The sequence below is a fragment of the Mus caroli genome, unplaced genomic scaffold, assembly GCF_978045245.1.
Source record: "Mus caroli unplaced genomic scaffold, Mus_caroli_1 scaffold_5, whole genome shotgun sequence".
NCBI classification, from domain to species: Eukaryota; Metazoa; Chordata; class Mammalia; order Rodentia; family Muridae; genus Mus; species Mus caroli.
In genome coordinates, this window is record NW_028227260.1 from 109,807,752 (window position 1) to 109,827,255 (window position 19,504).

General features: G+C 37.6%; 1 protein-coding gene across 4 annotated transcripts in view; it reads left to right on the plus strand.

Moving 5' to 3' along the window:
• Positions 1–18,483, plus strand: part of Fgf13 (fibroblast growth factor 13) — a 547,137-nt gene extending 528,654 nt beyond the window's left edge. For all 4 annotated transcript variants that reach the window (XM_029473293.2, XM_029473292.2, XM_029473296.2 and 1 more), the window contains 2 exons: positions 13,144–13,342; positions 17,036–18,483. In XM_029473293.2, coding sequence (XP_029329153.1) covers positions 13,144–13,342; positions 17,036–17,172 — 336 coding nt within the window. In that variant the 3' untranslated portion in view covers positions 17,173–18,483. The remainder of the gene's footprint in view (positions 1–13,143; positions 13,343–17,035) is intronic.
• The last annotated feature ends 1,021 nt before the right edge of the window (positions 18,484–19,504 follow it).

A 19,504-nucleotide genomic window follows, 5' to 3' on the forward strand; every position in this document is an offset into this window, starting at 1 on the left:
CATTGGTCACTCCAGCTGCCTTACACTAAGTCCAGCTTCCTCTTACACAAGCTGCTTCCCTGCTTGGGATTTCTGGCACAGTTGAAAGGTCCTGTACCAAAGCTATTGTAATCTGTGAGCATCTTTCATTTCAAAATTTTCAACAACACACATATACACACTCACACACTCATATACACATACTCCAGAGAGTAATTTTCTTTTACCAATCTATCCCAAATCCATTATAATTACTATCTTTATTATCATTATCATTATTAAGCTGTCCCATACCTGTTACCAGAATACCATATCTTTTCAGACAATTGTAGAAAAGTTTAAAAGTAGGCAATGATTAAAGATAAGGTATTGTTAGATTTTTTCCTTATTGTTTTTATTACTCAGCTATATTATGAAAGAAGATCCAATGACATGGCAATGTAGAACAAAAGGAGTAAGATAGTAATGCTGTACTTCTTGTAGCATAGTAATTAACATGAGACATGGAAAATGCCATTTGGCCCATTAATACTAGATTATTTCAGAAATACCATTACTACCATACGTGCTCACTTGTTCATATTATAATAAATTTAATTTTACAATCTTAAGGTCTTTTAAGACTTAAATGGCAAGCTTGCATATTGTTACCTTTGCCATGGAATCACTGAAAGTGAGTCTCATCTGTACAATTAATCTATGGCATTGACCCCGCACAGAAAAAGAAAGGGACTCCTCTAGTCTACTTGCCTTTATTGATAACCATTCCTTTTCTATAGCAGTTTCTGGTTGACAGTGGGATGGACAGAATGGTGTCCTTTATGGCTTATTCTGCAAACTGAAAGTGAAGGGAGGGAAAGGATTCCCTGAGCACCAGCATGTGTGCTAACCACTTGCCATGCCCTTTCCATCCTTGTGGTAAAGCACATGATGTAGTTCCCATCTTGTAGATGCAAGGCAGAAAACACATTAGTTGCTCAAAGTCAGAAAGCTAGAGAGTAGAAGTGGGCAGATTTGATCAGAAGTTTTCTATGTTGAAAAGGCAGAGAACACATAGGAAGGAAGGTAATCCTCTAGTAGATGTTAAAATTGTGTATTAAACATCTGATTTAATCATGTTTTTTTTTTTCTCCTTTGGTCCATTATCTCTCTATTTCGTCCTAGCTATCCTGGAACTCACTATGTTGGCCCTGCTGGCCTTAAACTTACAGAGCTTTATCTGACTATATTTACCTCCTGAGTGCTGGGATTAAAGGCATGTGTGTGTGAGTGTATATGTGTGTGTGTGTGTATGTTTGTGATACTCAACAAATAGTGTATGCATGAAGTGTTTTAGAATTGAGTTGACAAAGAAATGACTTGCTCTGGCAAGTCTCGGTGAATAAATGTGCCTGCTATACAAGCCTCGGGACCTTAGTTCAAGTCCTGGAACTGCTTAAAGGTGGAAGGAAAGAACTGATGTCTGAAAAGATGTCCTCTGAGCTCCACATATGCACCATGGAATCTGTACTCTCTCTCTCTCTCTCTCTCTCTCTCTCTCTCTCTCTCTCTCTGTTAACAGTATTAATATTTAATTTAAGAATATAATTACTTATTAATGACTGCTTCTATGCTTGTTTTGTTGTTTTTCCTCACTTTCGAGGTGGAAATTTTTTTCCGTGTCAAGAAATGAAGATCAAAGCTAAATGCTATTAAGATTAAATCAAGGGCCATGTGATAGCTCAACAAGTGAAGGAATTTGCCACCAACCAGGCCTGATAGCCCCAGTTTGGTCTCCAGAACATGTCTTGCAAGAAGAAGACTGAAATTTTTTTCTTTTCTTTTTAAAAAAGACTTATTTATTTATTTTTATTTATATGACAGTACACTGTCACTGTCTTCAGACACACCAGAAGAGGGCATCGGATCCTGTTACAGATGGTTGTGAGCCACCATGTGGTTGCTGGGAATGGAATCATGACCTCTGGAAGAGCAGCCAGTGCTATAAACCACTGAGCCATCTCTCTAGCCAGAGGACTGAATTTCACAAGTTGTCCTATGATCTCCATATGCACACACACATATACAATAAATAAAAGAAAGAATTTGAGAATGTAACACAAAGTAGCAGCAATCCAGTGTCTCTCTGTGACTCTATTTTAGTCCCTCCATTTACAGAGAGGTCTTTGTGCTCTGTCCTCTCTTACCAGGCTCTGTGTTTGCAGTAGGATACACATTGCAGTAATTTACATTCTGCAGCCCATTGCTCTTGCATTGCTCTCCTACCTGCGCAAGTGGGATTATGAGGAATCTTTTTGGTAAAGCTTTGAAGAAGCAGATTCTTAGTTATGCTCAGCTATACTCTCCTGCAAAGACAGACTCCATGCAAGTTAGCACAACCTCTATCCAGCACAAATCAAAACAGTGAATCTAGAAGTTTCCTGAAGTCTGCAGACATTCTTTACACCCACCTTGGCGTGCTTTTCATTTTAATAGGCTATCCTCGTCCTTTTCAGTTTATATAGAAGCACATAACCTTCATTTCCCTGCTGGTTTGTTGGATCTTTGCGATTTTTTTCAGAACTCCTAAGCTTTAATTTTCAGCCAGGAGCTTACAAGAACTATTTTAAAAGGTTCAACCTACTAAGCTTGCTCTCCTGCTGACTACAAGTCCCTCAGAGGTCATTATTTTGCAAATGGATTGAGATCACATTCTAAAGTTATTACAGAGAGGAGCACTGCCACAAATTACAGAGCACCAAATATCATAGTAAAGGAAGGCTTAAATAGGGCATTTGATGTGTAGAAAACATTCTTGATACTATTTCTTTAAGACAGTGTCTTGCTGTTCATTTTTAGCTGGATAGCTCAAGGTGGGTTCAAACCATGACAAGTCCCCTCATTAAGACTTCCAAGGGCTCAACTTACCAGTATATTCCAGCAGGCCCATCTAATCCCTGATACTTTTATTCACCTTTCAAACATGTATGTTAGGGCCTAGAGACATGGCTCAACCACTAGTGAGCCAGTGCTCTTTTGGAGGACCTAAATTTATCATCACTCATGAAGGAAAACTCACACTGCCTCCAATTCCAGCTTATGAGCCATAGACCCCAACACACACATACACAATTTAAAATAAAATGTATCTCTTTTAAAAAGCATGTAAGTCAACACTGATAGCATGTGGATTTAATCATCATAATAGACACATTTTAATAGATGAGTGTTCTTTACTCAATTAAAAAATCTTTCTGCTGATTTCTGTTAAACAATGGAGTCCTTTATTAAGTTTAAATTATAATGTTGTTTTCTTACAATCTGTCTGAAACATTTTTTCTTTAATTGATTCATGTTTTTACAAATGGCAAAATTCCATTCTTTTGATAGCTAAATAGTATTCCATAGTGTATATGTGTTCCAAAATTCTTTCATCTTGTCTTCAGCTGATAAGCACTAAAGGTATACCCATTTATTCACTACTATGAGTTGTGTTGCAATAAACATTAGGATGCACATGTATGCCATGAGGATTACTGGCTTCATTTCCTTTTAATGTACTTTTGGTAGTGAGATTGCCAGACCATATGTTAGATCTATTTTAAGATTTTATTTATTATTGTATGTGTAATCTGTGTGTTTATGACATGGGGGGAGCTGCCAGGATGTACATTTCAAGGTCAGAGGATAGTTTTTAGGAGGCATTTCTCTTCTTCTACCACAGATTCCAAGGATGAAAATTTATATCACTCAGTGTTCATTTCCAGTATTTCTGCTAGAGGAACCATCTTGATGGACTTTAAAAGAAAATAAGGAGCATCCATAGTGTTTTCTCTAATAGCTGTACTAACTAATATTTGTACCAGTTGTGTGTTGGAGATCTCCATGCTGCACATCCTCAGGGTTGTTTGTTATATTATGTCTTTGTGATAACCATTCTACCAGAGAAGAATGTGAATTACATTTCCATGTGCCTGCTAACTACTGATGTTGAGCATTGTTATATATTTATTGAACAGTTCTGTGACTTCTGAGAAATGCCTTTACCTATAATTCAGGTAATTCACGTTAGTTATGTGAAATTCTATAGATCTATACATAATCTCAGTATCATCAACCCGTTTTCAGATGTATAGTTTGCAAATGTTTTAATCCCTATTCTGTAGGGTGGCTCATGTTCATTATCTCCTTCATTGTACAGAAGGTTCATGTGATAGAATCTTGTTGGTTTTTGCTTTTGTTCATTCTACTTTTAGGCTAAGTATCAAAAAATAAAAGATATAAGGTCAATGAAGCACAAGAAAAACAGGACTAAATCATTTGTTTCATGGACCTTATGCCGTTTTTGTTACTTAGCCTTATTTTGAGGTCAGACAATATAGTCCTTTTAAATTTTTCTCTCTCATTGGCTTAGATTCTTGGAGGAGGGGTGATTATACAGTTCTATACAAAATTTTGCTGCTTATCAACTTACTCATCATGTCTTGAGCAGCCTGCTTTCTTATAGAACCCAGGACTACCAACCCAGGGATAGCACCACCCACAGTAGGCTTACCCTTCCCTGCTCAATCATTAATTAATCACAGTGCCCCCAGTGGAGGAGCTAGAGAAAATACCCAAGGAGCTAAAGGGATTTGCAACCCTATAGGTGGAACAACAATATGAACTAACCAGTACCCCTTGGAGATTGTGTCTCTAGCTGCATATGTATCAGAAGATGGCCTAGTCGGCCATCAGTGGAAAGAGAGGCCAATTGGTCATGCAAAATTTATATGCCTCAGTACAGGGGAACGCCAGGGCCAAGAAGTGGGAGTGGATGGGTAGGGGAGTGGGTGGGGGAGGGTGTGAGGGACTTTTGGGATAGCACTAGAAATGTAAATGAAGGAAAAAAAAGAAAATGCTATATAGGCCTACCTGGCCGTTTTTACATTTTAATGGGCAGAATAATCCAGTGCATGACACAGCTTGGTAGTACTGGAAGATACAGGGTAACCAGGACAAATCTGTAAGTGAACTCTGGAACTAAAACATTGTATGTGAGTCATTGGCAGTCCTAGTATTGTAGTTTTTATTGATGAAGAACTGTAGGGGAAAAGCAATATTTTGCTGTTTTGTGAAGCCAACCTAGGGTGAATTAAAGTACCCATGAAATATCTTGGAATATAAAAATGACATCAAGAAATTTTGTTGTAACAGTATGAAGCAAAAACTAACCCTATGTAATATAGTTAAGCATAATTTGCATTTCTTTTCAAATTCTTGCTAATTATCATGTGTACTTTTAAGTCCTTTTGTGGCATGGAATTTCACAAGGCCCATTTAAATACCTCTCTATTTTAGTGCTGTAGAATACAGCACTGCAGCCATTTAAGCCTGCTGCAAATAGAAATAAAAGAAAGAAAGAAAGAAAGAAAGAAAGAAAGAAAGAAAGAAAGAAAGAAAGAAAGGAAGGAAGGAAGGAAGGAAGGAAGGAAGGAAGGAAGGAAGGAAGGAAGGAAGGAAGGAAGGAAGGAAGGAAGGAAGAAAGGAGACAAAACAGTTTTCTGGGGACCAAGCTTTGAGGAGAAAACTAATGCAAAGTATAGTTTATCTGTAGCCCTAATTTGGGGTAGAATTATATTCTAATATATTATTAAAATACACATAGGCCAATCTTATTCCTTGAAATTGATCCCAGATGAAAAGGATCTCTGAAAATGAAAGAATATATGTTGTCCTGGCCTTCTGGTCATTTATTATCAGAAGAAACCCTATATTATAGTTTCATTCATATACAGCTTCTCATTGAATCTTCTGGCAAAACCATAATAAAGTTAATAGGACTGATGGGTTTTTTTTTTTTTCATCATTTCACAAGAAAGGCCAGTGTAATTCAAATGACATTTTAGGTATTTGGACACTGAGAGACAAAAGTGTAATTGTGTGCCTATGTCTTTGTTACAGGGAGCTTTTAGTCTTATTTTCAGTGTAAGCATTGTTTTGTCTTTACAACTTATTTTTTATAGTGAATTTTTTTATTACGTATTTTCCTCAATTACATTTCCAATGCTATCCCAAAAGTCCCCCATACCCTCCCTCCCACTTCCCTACCCACCCATTCCCATTCCATTGACCCTGGCGTTCCCCTGTACTGGGGCATATAAAGTTTGCATGTCCAATGGGCCTCTCTTTCCAGTGATGGCCGACTAGGCCATCTTTTGATACATATGCAGCTAGAGTCAAGAGCTCCGGGGTATTGGTTAGTTCATAATGTTGTTGCACCTACAGGGTTGCAGATCTCTTTAGCTCCTTGGATACTTTCTCTAGCTCCTCCATTGGGGGCCCTGTGGTCCATCCAATAGCTGACTGTGAGCATCCACTTCTGTGTTTGCTAGGCCCCGGCCTAGTCTCACAAGAGACAGATATATCAGGATCCTTTCAGCAAATGCTTGCTAGTTTAAAGAAATCCTTTTAAAAAATAAGTTATAATGCAGAAGATTCCATAGAGAACATTATAACTTATTTTTAAAGGATTTTTGTAAACTTTGTGTGAATAAGTGTTTTTCCTGTGTTAATGTATGCATACCACATGTATGCTTGGTGCTCACAAAGGCCAGAAGATTACATTGGATCTCTTAGACCTGGAGTTACATATATCTATAAACCACCATATATGTGTGCTGGGAACTGTGTCTGGGTCATCTGCCAATGCAGCCAGAGCTTGTCACTGCTGGGACATCTCCCCAGATACAGTACTTTGTCTTTTTTACCATCTTTTGTCTTCTTCCCTCCCACTCTCCCCTTCCAAGTTTTGAAAATTAGATTTATCAGGCTTAGGAGATGACTTATTTGGTAAAATGCCTACTATATAAGTGTAAGAACTTGAGTTTCGATCTACATTGCCTGTGCAAAGTCAGTAGACACAGTGCATAGTTCTAATCCTAGCACTGGAGTTTGGTGATAAGAGGTGAATAGATTCCTGGAGCTCAGTAACCAAGCAACCTGATGAACTATAGGTCCAATAGGAGCCTGTTTCAAAACAACTAGGTAGACAACTATTAAAGAAGACACCCAACATCAACTTCTATCTTCCACTATAAATACCTGAATCTTCACCAATCAGCACATGTGCACACACCCACACGGACATGCATATACAACACACATGAACATATTCTCTCTGTCTCTGTCTCTCTGTCTCCCTGTCTCTGTCTCTCTGTCTCCCTCTCTCTCTCTCTCTCTCTCTCTCTCTCTCTCTCTCTCACACACACACACACACACACACACACACACACACAAACACACACACACACACACACACACACACACACGATTCACCTCTTGGCTTCTTTCCTCATTCATCACTGTCTATTTTTACCTTAGTAGGCAAGTCTGTCATTCTTGTCTATCCTATGAAAGAGCCTTCTCTTTATTAAGAAGGTGTTATGCCAGAATTAACCTTTTTATTGAGTTTGCACAGGCCTCAAAGGTCTCACCATATGATATTACACTTTACATATATTTTTCATCACATATGGTTAGGTCATCTGCTGTAAACCAGGCTTTATATGAGAACTGCACTCAATTTCTCTTAGTCCAGCATTTTTTTAATCATAACTTGATGTATTTGTTTGGCAACAGAACAGAAAGCATTGATTCCCTCTTTCTCAACTTCTTTCTTGTTATGCTTTGAACTCAGTAATAATGAAGTTTATTTGCCTCAAATATACCCTGGGAGAGAACATCAAAGCTCTGAATATAATAATTAGTCCTGGATTTTGAGATCACTGATGGAAGGGAGGCCTATCTAGGGAATATAGGTAGTTACCTTGCTAGCCCATGAGTATAATTTATATCTTGAAATTCCATTTACTTATAAAAGAGCTGAAACTCTGATTTAATTGTATTCGTGATGTTCAGTATGCTTCAGAATCATTGACATATACAAATCAGACCTGCTTAAATAACCTGCACATTTTAAATCCAGAAAATTAATTATCATTAGAACATGGCTCAGGATTAGATGAATGACCCTTGGTAGTGACAGTAATTGCTAACCTAATTGGAGGATTAGTCTGCTGAAAGTGCACTGGCAGATAGAAGGGGAAAAGAGGTCACCGGAGACATTGAAGAGAAAGAAAAATCTGTTTAAAATGTTTATAGGACTTTCTGGGGGAAAAACATGTTTCAGGGATGTAAATAATGTTTCTCTTGATGTCCATGCATAAATGTAGAAACTATATTTTCTGTGTTCTGTACTCCCTGCTTTAAAAGTGTCACATGTTCATTAAACAAAATATATTGAAAAGCAATAGCCTATGCTAGAATATATGGCCTTGATGTAACAAACACGTGAAAAGTTAAGACATTCTTGCTATCCAGGTTTAATGTTACCAGTTTTTGTTGGAACTACTTCAGTAGACAATTTTGCTTCCCTAGATCCAAGAGTATCTATGCAGCCTACCTAAAAATATGATGTGGGGGCTAAATGTGTAAAAAGGACATTTACAGTCTGTGTGGTAGTCCTCAAAGCTTCCGATCCTGCTGAAATACAGACTCAAATGTACTGCTGTCACCTTGCAGTGGGATAATAGCTTACACTTCAAGAGCACAGTGCGGGTAGGGGGATGAAAACTCTGTTTGCCAAATTACTTATTTTAATTAGAAAGGTATTTAATCTTGGTGTGTCTGCTTTAATACTGGAAATGTGCTTATAGAACCTGCCTGACAAATATACACAGAGATATTAAGCTGTGTTGTTTTAGGCCATGGTTCCTGGTAGTACAGCTATAAGCCTTGCTAGCCTCACTTTAGAGCAGCTACTGCTCTATCCTAAGCCTCCTTTGACCAAGGCTCCAACTCAAGCAGGTCAAGCATACTGTACTGTACCCGTGCTCTGCCACTGTGACTGTAGCAACGAAGCCAGAGATGCTTCTTTACACTCTAAAAGAAAATAGCAGTTTAAACCAGTCTCAAGTTTTTGGTTCTTGGATAGTGTTTCAGGCACACCATTAGATCTTGGGGCTATGTGCGCATGAATCCAGGATGACCTGTGGTGCCTTAAAAGTCTATATTGAGACCTTATTGCCCAAATTTCTCATTCCTTGGCTAAAATATGATCATAGTAACCAGTTAGTATAGACTCCATATAGTTAAAAAGTTTAACATTCACAAAAGGAAGCAAATCTGGAACTTGTAAGGGAATCAAATAGAAATCATAAACACAGAAGATATTGGAGACAAAAGATTTCATGAACTAAAATAATATTTATCTGAAAAAATATGTATGAGCATGAGAGGTAAACAGTATTTAGGAGAAATAAATGTGTTAAAAGTTTTAAGATCCAAAGTCCCTTTTACTTTATACTCATATTAAGCAATTGTTAGGAACGATGTAAGGAATATGCAACACACATTAGTTCATGCAGCTATTCTAGTAGCAAATATTTATCTACTGCATTTTAAATTCAGAGCACAGGTACCGCTGTCTTCATTCTGTGTCTCTTTTGGGTCAAGACCATCATGGTACCTTCTTTCAGGTCATCAGTGAGCAGACATCCACAATCAAGCAATGTAAATTTGATCCTTGATGTACATCCCACCTCATCTCCTCAAAATCGGCCTTTCTTGGCTTGTGCCAAATACAAATGCCATTATTTATATTGCTGATGTGTCCCAAAGAGAGGCAACCTCACACTGGTCCCTTTTGTTGGACTCTTCAGGGTAATATGGGATGCTCAATGTTTGTGCATTTTATTAGAATCAAGACTCTTCTGTCTACTCATTCAAACATAGGATAAGAATGACAGTGTCACATACAGAGAACAGAACACTCCTTTGGTTGCTTCAACATGCTTTTTTTGGCCCCATTTTCTTCTCTGCTGAGCATTTGAGTCCAAATTTAGTAGGAATGACTAAGAAATTTCCAGGATGTGACAGAGTATTCAGTTCATTGAGTCCTTCCTTGTCATTTTCCAATAGTTGTAACAATTGCCAAGACTTCCTCTGAACATCGTAGGTGCCACATTATTCTTCCTTCAGAGCTGTTAAATCACTACAAGATCTGTAGCAATCTTAGCAAGATCTGTCCATGCAATGACAACCTCCTTATAAATATAGCTGATTTTATACTATGGTATAAAGGAAATTCCATGCAGACGTTTTGAAATCTGAGTCTAATAAGTCATGTAAATTTCATTATTTAGTCTCAATCACTGAAATCCAGCAGTCACACTAATCAATGATCCAATAATCAACTGGTCTTCAATAAGCTAGGCAATGTGACCTTTCATTGCTGGGGCTGGAGATAAGGATAGCACTGTATAGATTGGGAAATACAAGTTCACAGTCGACAGTCATGAGTATAAGTCACGGGCTGTTAGTGACCTAGATAGAGCCTCTGGGAGTCAATATAGATTTAATCAGTCTGATTGGGAGAAATCACATATAATTCAAAATGAAATTATATTTCAAGTAGACCTTGTGCAATGAAAGGAAAGCTATCAGACACAGAAAGAAAAGGGTAGTTACTAAACTAATGAATGACATTAGGAAAGACATGTGTGGTTAATTGGTCGAGGAACAAAGAATGGGGATGACTGATTGGTGGAGGATTTTAAAGGAAACATCCAGTCGTTATTTGTATATTTTATAGGCAAGGTGAAATCATTAAGAGTTCATGAGGAAGAGAAACTTATTTTAGAAAAAGTAAACATCAGGAGGGATAAGTAGGAGAGATATTAAGTTCTGTTGACCTGCATTTCAGCTATTCTTTTTTTTTTTTTTTTCTATTTTGAAATCTTTCTCCATCCTTTGGGACTCAGATAAAATGATCTCTTCTGTCAATGAGAATATCCTGAGTGCCACCATTAGAATTAAGTCTGACTTCATTTATATATATATATATATATATATATATATATATATATATGTGTGTGTGTGTGTGTGTGTGTGTGTGTGTGTGTGTGTGTGTGTGCATATACATATATACATATATATATTGCTCTAGCTATATGCCCAACCCTTTCAGATACAGAGTAAGTTAATGGGATGCATTTATTACCTATTAATTTTTAAGTATCATTCAAATACATAATTGACCATCTGAAAATGTGTATGAAATTAATGGATACATTCTACCACAAAGGATGTTAAGCATAGCATTTTTTCAAAACCTGACTTAGAATATGCATTGATCCCATCCACTCATTCTCCAGTCAGGAATGTGTTGTTTGTATGGTTGAACAGTGTCATCTCGATCAACTGGATCATTAAACAGATTTACTTGCAAATGATTTCTGACTTTTTACGAAAGGAAAACCTACTTTCTAAGAATGAATACTTTATCCAAGTGATGATTTAATTCACAAAGAACTCCAGAAATTTTCCTCATCCCTAGAGAAAATGTGGAGTTTTTTTTTTTTTCATCAAATGTCTTTGTAGACATTCTTTGGCTTTCTCTGTGTTGAGAAAACCCCACAAGGAGAAATTTTCACAACCCATAAATAGAACTCTTTTAAGTTTCTGCCATGTGACAGTTGCCCCAGAAGTACATTTATGCTTTAGTAGGTTGAATTTGCTTGACTCCTAGGAGAGCTATGTTGTGTATCTACACTAAATAACATAACCCCCAAAGATATTCTGGCCAAATGTGTTCTGCAGAGCAAAAAGGGGCATCTGGTATATTATTGAATGTCGTAGTGTTTAATAAAAAAGAAAATAAAATTGCCTGCATGCTTTCTTTTCAGAGAAATGCTGAGAAATGTGTTCCTCCTTGGCTAAAGTAACTTTTAGATACTTCAGATGTTGTTGCTCAGCTGGCATGTATGATGAGAATAATATTAAATATGAAAGTGGAGGAAGGAAGAACCACAGAGATACTGTGTAGAAAAAGGCCAGTGGCCTAGAAAATATGCATAACAATGGATCTTTAAAACCTAGGCAAAATTGTCAACTCTTGTTCCTGATAACCTCTCAACTCAACAAATTAGGGAAAAGATCTAATAACATCATCTTTTATATCTGTACTCCAAGTGCCCGCTCTGCTACTCCATGGATTACTTATGGACTTAAATCTGCTTCTTGTTTTCTCTAGCTCAGTAATGGCCACTTTAATGTATGTTTATTCTATGTTGATGTGTGTCCAAACACGCAGGCTAAAAGGATGGCTGACTTTTGTCCTTGAAGCAATCTGTGTTGGGTAGCTGACTTTCATTTGAGTGCCCCATTCTAAAGAAAACATAGCCAAGTCCAAGTCAAGAAAATCACACTCCAGGGTTCAAAGTACTATGGGCTGTCCTCTTGTGTTTGTTTGTAGAATTAGTGTGAATTCCTTGCTATCATATTGGTTTGCTTGTAAATGTTACTTTAAGGAAACACTGAGTTTACAAGTAAATTCTATTTCGGTTTAAGATACAATGAGCTGAAAAAAAATCAATTTACTTTACCTTATGATGAAAGTAACTTTCATTGTAGAATCATTTTAGAAATCTAGGCAACCTTCTTTGTAACACTGCTTTGAAACTCAGGCAACTGGCAACCATCATACATGATAACCCCAAAATCCATGAAAAGCAATCACATGACTAGAGAAAAGACTCAGCAAGAAAAGACCCATGCCATACAAAGCCTAGAGACTTAAATTCAATCACTGGAACCTAAATAAAAGTGAAAGGAGAAAACACCTCCACATGGATGTTTTCTGACTTCCACATATGAGCCATGCACATACACATCTAACACACACACACACACACACACACACACGGGCAAGCATACACACACAATAGTAATATAAGAAGTAAATACAAAACTAAATGTTCATTTTCTTTTATTATTGACAAAATCAAAGATCCGTATGATTGCTTTATACTCATCTTTCCAATCTTTTTACTCTTGAGTTAGTCCAGCAGCATACACTGATGAGTCCTGCCTAAATCTTCCCATTACTTAATGAAAAGAAAGCCAATCACTAATCAGCAGAATTTTCTCTTAAAATATCACATGAATTGCCTTTGATTTCCAATGATAATAATTTATCCTATTCAAATAGAATACTCTTCATACAAGCTTTAACCTAGTATATAGTTATACTAGAATATAACCTAGTTATATTCTAACCTCCAGAAAGGCATATTCTAATTATTCTACTTGAAATTCACACCCATATAAGTATTGACTTTCATTGTTTATTTACTTTTATTGCAGGAACATTTCACACCTGAGTGCAAATTCAAAGAATCAGTGTTTGAAAATTATTACGTGACATACTCATCAATGATCTACCGTCAGCAGCAATCCGGCCGCGGGTGGTATCTAGGTCTGAACAAAGAAGGAGAGATCATGAAAGGCAACCATGTGAAGAAGAACAAGCCTGCAGCACATTTTCTGCCCAAACCACTGAAAGGTAAATTTGAAAGTTGATGGATTCTACTACAAGAAAATACTAATTTAAATAATTTATTCTCATGCTTTTGAATGTAAAATGTAATTCTTCCACATTAAAGCATATATCCTTAAATTTTCAAGCATTTCACAGTACTAAAAACCATCAAGACCAAACTGTAAAAATCATACAAACATTCAGTCACTGAGAGTAGTATCTACTTTTATTTTAATTTATCCCATAGTGAAAACCCTAAAGTATACCAAAATAGTTATAGAGGTTAACCATGGAGGTTAGAATATAACCTTTATAGGACTACTCCTTGGTCAATATAGTCCTAAGAACTTTCATTCATAGTTTATGTTTGTTCGTTTGTTAGTTTCAAATTAATAGATTAAAAAGAAAGAGAACCATTGTTTTATGGTTTCTACTTCTGTGATAAAACACCATAACCTAGGACAACTTGGGAAGGAAATTATTTTATTGTACACTACCACACCACAACCCATCATCTAAAGGATTCAGGACAGAAATGCTACAAATCAGAAGCTGATGTAGAGGCCATGGACAAGTACTTCTTACTCCTTGCCCAGCCTGCTTTCTTATATGACCCAGAACCATCAGCCATGGGTGGTACTGCCCATAGTATGCTGGACCCTCCCATATTAATCATCAATCAAGGAAATGCCCCCCAGGCTTTTCTACATCCAGTTTGGTGGCGACATTTTCTTACCTGAGGTCCTTTCTTCTGAAATGATTCTGCCTTTTGTCTAATTGACATAAAACTAGCCACCACAATTGACTCCTATCATCTTGATATATAAACACATCACTATTCTTCTAGAACCTTTCCTTTTTCCTTTGTCCCCAAGATGTCATGTTGATATTAGTATCATAGTATAAAGTCTTCCAACTTTAAATAGTTCCATGGTCTTTAAAACTTCAAACATTTTAAAAGTTCAGTCTCTTTACAACATCCAACATCTCTTTCAAGTTCAAAGTTTCTCTGAAATATCTAAAGTCTCTGTAATATTCCAAAGTCTTTTCAACAAAATGTTTCAAAAAACAAATTACATATTTTCTTACTATAACAAGGAATAACCATAGGATATTCACAATTCAATCAAATGAAAAGAGATATTCAAGAATGGGAAAAGTTCAGTGTTTGAGATTTGTGGCAGAAGTGCCTTGGAAGCAGCCCTTCTCCAGCCTTTCTATCACTCACAGCACACATAGCTTATCTTCTAGGCTCAATCCAGCCCTGCTCTACAGCTGCTGCTCTCCTTGGTGGGCATCAATGGCACTGTCATCTCCAAAATGTGGAGATCTGTACTCCACCAGCACAGTGCCCTTACCAGTAGCCTCTCTTGGGCTCCTCTCTTTAGGGACTCTTACCCCACACATGCTACCAGTCCAGTGTCTCTCAATGGCCCCTTGAGTCTTGGACATTCAACATCCACTGAGGCTATAAATTCACCTTGCCTCTCATAGTTCAAAGCCTTAGCTGCTGTTTATGGATCTTCCATGCATTTAAAACTACTAACACCTGGGAAAGACACCGCAATTTTGGCTGCCAGCAAAAGGTACCACTTTGGCCACTCTTGGACCATAGCTCAGGGTGTTGACCCTAAGGAAACCCTTCCCAGAAGATCTTGCCTCAGTGATGCTACTATCTTCTTAATTACATCTGATTCTTTAGTCCCAGTTGACACATATCAGCCATCCCAACAAAGCAAAAGTTAAACTTCAATGGATCTTAATTCAAAATATCAAATGACCCTATAGAGTTTTCAAGGCACTCTAAAAACGTCACTCAGAAAATTCATAAGCCAGGTCTCCATCATGTGCATTGATTTCAGGCCTTTATTATTTTTTGTTTCCATAGCATCTCACTAAGCTCTGAACACTCAGTGGCTTTTCCAGCCCAATGTTCCAAAGTTCTTCCACAGTCCTCCCTAAAACATGATCAGGTCTGTCACAGAAATATCCAATGACCTGGTACTAATTTCTGTTTTAGTCAAGACTACTTTCGCTGTGATAAAACACCATTACCACAAACAAGTTGGGGAGGAAAGGTTTCATTTTGCTTACATTTTCACATCACAGTTTATCAACAAAGGAAGTCAGGGCAAGAACATAGAGGCAAGAATTAAAGCACAGGCCAGGGAGGAACTCTGCCACTTACTGGCTAGCTCAGCCTGCTTTCTTATAATACCCAGGAACAGAGCAACTCAGTGCTGACACCCTACACACAGTGAGCCGGGCCCTCCCACATCAATCAAGAAAATGCTACCATAAACATGCCTACAGTAAAATCTTGTAGGGGCATTTTCTTAATTGAGGTTCCCTTTTCCCAAATCATACTAGTTTGTTTCAGGTGGACATTAAACAGCCAGAATAACTATTAAAATAAAACTGGGAGATGGTAATATTAGAGGGAGGGGAGACATAGACAAGAAAGAGAGCATGCAAACCAAATAGGAGATGACAGTAGAGCCTTGAACAACTACCCATCCCCTTACCCACATGTGCACACGGGTTAAAATAAGTGTCACACTGTGTTTTACAGCTCATTTTTTTGAGCCAGAATACCTGATTCAAACTCCAGCTTCATTGTTCACTAACCAGATGGTTGGATTGTGTGTGTTTGGTTTGGTTGTTTGTGATAGATTCTCAACTATGTAGCATTCTGGTCACAGCTGGTTTCAAAATCTTGGTCATCTCCCCTCAGCCCCCCAAATGCCAGAATTCTAGACATTTCTCACTATGCCCCACTGTTAACCAAATGATCTTGAAATGTTACATACTTACATGTGCCTCATGATTTTCAGTTCAATATAAGAATATCCACTGTGTTGATGGCCCATGCCTGTTATCCCAGCACTTAGTATCTAGCATAAGAGAGGCCTTAGAGGCCAGTTTGGGCTACCTAGTAATGCAAGAGCAGCCTAGGCTACAGTCAGACCTTATCTCAATTTTTTTTTTAAAAAAAAAAAGAGTTTTTATATTATATAGATATAGCATTTTTACAAGGACAAATTGTGATGTACATGGTGAGATTAATATTTAGCATCATTTATTCTGCAAGCATATGAGTATATGCAAGTGCTGTGATTTATAGCCCAACAGTAATAATTGTTACCACTTATTGTACTGGAATCATGCGAATACTTTTACTCTTAGAGTTTTATTTTAAAATATGATGGAAATCAATGTTTTAAAGTGTGTAAAATATTGATATTAAGCTTTCATAGTATGTTATAGATTATATTTAAACTTCTGAGAGCTTTATTAAATGTGTTTTCATTAATCCTTGCATATAACACTGTGATAGAAGTTAGGCATTAAAATCCTTTACATGGGACTAAATGAGGACTAAAATTCACTGAATCTAGTCTAATGCACCCTGCCAAGTACTTATTTGTTTGTCTTAGTAAGAAAAAAAAATATTTTGATCTGTTTTGTCTTTGTTTCTTTTCAGTTATTAAAAGGAAATCTTTTGATAAATAAAAATTGCTTATTGTGTTTAAGATACTATTATAAAAATGTATTCACTGTGGAATGGCTAAGGTGGCATAGCTACCATGAACTTTGCTTCCTGCCCTTAGAAGTTTTAAAGTGAGAATACCTAAGATCTGTTGTAGAAATTTTGAATACTACAATACATCAGTGTGTTCTTTTAAAGCCATTTTCCACCATCTCTGTGCTTTTCAGTGGCCATGTACAAGGAGCCATCTCTGCACGATCTCACGGAGTTCTCCCGATCTGGAAGTGGGACCCCGACCAAGAGCAGAAGCGTCTCTGGTGTACTGAATGGAGGCAAATCCATGAGCCACAACGAATCAACGTAGCCAGTGAGGGCGAAACGAGGGCTCTATAACAGAACCTTACCTTCAGGTGCTGTTGAATTCTTCTAGCAGTCCTTCATCCAAAAGTTCAAACTTATCAGTGAGGTTTACCAAACACACAGGCAGACTTCCCTATTCTATCTGCCGTTATACCTTGTTATCACCCATATTAAAGCCCCATAATTTAGACTGAGCTTGTGCAAAAGAATGCCAAGCATTATCAATGAACTAAACCTGGAAGAAGGACTGCCAAATTTTCTCATGATCTCACCTGTACTTTGGGGATAAATAAAACAGCAAAAATATTTAACAGCAGAAATGCTGGTCAATTTGCTTCCCAATTAAGAAAATTTAAAAGACCACAGCTATTCTTAACAAAACAAAACAACAAAACAAAGTTAACTGCTTAAATGTTTTGTAGGGGCAAACAAATTCTGTGAACTGTGCTGTTTTCTTGGCTTCATGTTTTCTATCTCTGCTTGATTCAAATGTACTCTTTACTTTCATATAGTGCAACTTTATGATTTCTGAAAATTAATGGTTCTATTAACTCTGTCACTTAATCCATATTAACCAAAGGCAGGGTTGAATCTGAATTGGCATCTGAGGTTCAAGGTAACCGTGTTCTTATGGGTTTTCCTCTCTCTCACCCTCTCCTTTCCTCTCTCTCTCTCTCTCTCTCTCTCTCTCTCTCTCTCTCTCTCCCCTTTTTTGTTGTCAATTAGAACTGTAGCATTCAGGTCAAGTTCTTGTGCTGTACTTTGTGCGTAGAAATTGAGTTGTATCGTCAATCCCAGTCAGTAAGATAAGTTGAAACAAGATTATCCTCAAGTGTAGATTTCTCTTAATTCCATTCGTGTATCACGTGTATCTATTGTGGCTTCTTGTGTAAAGACAGGAACTGTGGAACAGTGGCATTGTCTTTCGTGTTGTTCAAATAAGAAGTGTCTCACCTGTATATGTACAAGTCCTCCTGTCATTGGATTTGGCACGTGAACATTGTGAACAAGGCAATGTTAAGAATGGTTCCCCCCAAACAACATATATTATACCTGCTACTGGAAAAGTGTTTAAGACTTAGCTAGGTTTCCATTTAGATCTTCATATCTGTTGCATGGAAGAAAGTTGGAATCTTGGCATAGAGTTGCATGATATGTAAGATTTTGTGCATTAATAATTGTTAAAACCTGTGTTCCAAAAGTGAACATAGCATGTACAGGCAGTTTTCTGCCCTGTGCACAAAAAGTTAAAAAAAAAAAGTTGTTTAATATTTGTTGTTGTATACCCAAATGCGCACCGAATAAACTCTTTATATTCATTCAAAGAAAAAGAAAACTTCAATGCGTGTTTATTATCCATTATGTGCCATCAACTATATTAGAAACTGGACTTAATACTAAAGTTCATGTATAAGGCCACTGACTTCAGGCAAGCTCCAGTGTCTGTTCACATGAACACTCAACTGTGTCTCTCAGCCTTCAACTTTCACATTGGTCCTCAAGTGTCCTCCTTGTCATTGAGCAATCAAACTGTGTGAGGATCTTTGAGCTAGTCATATGTTCTGCATTTAGTGTCACCCCCCAGCCTTTGGCTCATTTCATTCCTCTGTAGAAGAAAAAAGCACAAGACTAAATAGCTAAGTCCTTTTCCATCTCAGAGAGTGTAATGAAAATATAAGCATTCTTTCCTGGGGGTGCCTTTTATCTAGCTCCCCAGAGCTGTTTATGTGTGACAATGAAGGCTTTGGAGTACTCAACATGGCAAGAATGGAGCAAACCAAACAAAAGGCCATGTTTCAAAGCAAACATAACATACTTACCATGGCACAGGTTTTTTTTTTTTTAATATTTTTTATTACATATTTTCCTCAATTACATTTCCAATGCTATCCCAGAAGTCCCCCATATCCTCCCCCCCCCACTTCCATTACCCACCCATTCCCACTTTTTTTGGCCCTGGCGTTCCCCTGTACTGGGGCATATAAAGTTTGCATGTCCAATGGGCCTCTCTTTCCAGTGATGGCCGACTAGGCCATCTTTTGATACATATGCAGCTAGAGTCAAGAGCTCTGGGGTACTGGTTAGTTCATATTGTTGTTCCACCTATAGGGTTGCAGATCCCTTTAGCTCCTTGGGTAATTTCTCTAGCTCCTCCATTGGGAGCCCTGTGATCCATCCACTAGCTGACTGTGAGCATCCACTTCTGTGTTTGCTAGGCCCCGGCCTAGTCTCACAAGAGACAGCTATATTTGGGTCCTTTCAGCAAATTCTTGCTAGTGTATGCAATGGTGTCAGCGTTTGGAAGCTGATTATGGGATGGATCCCTGGATATGGCA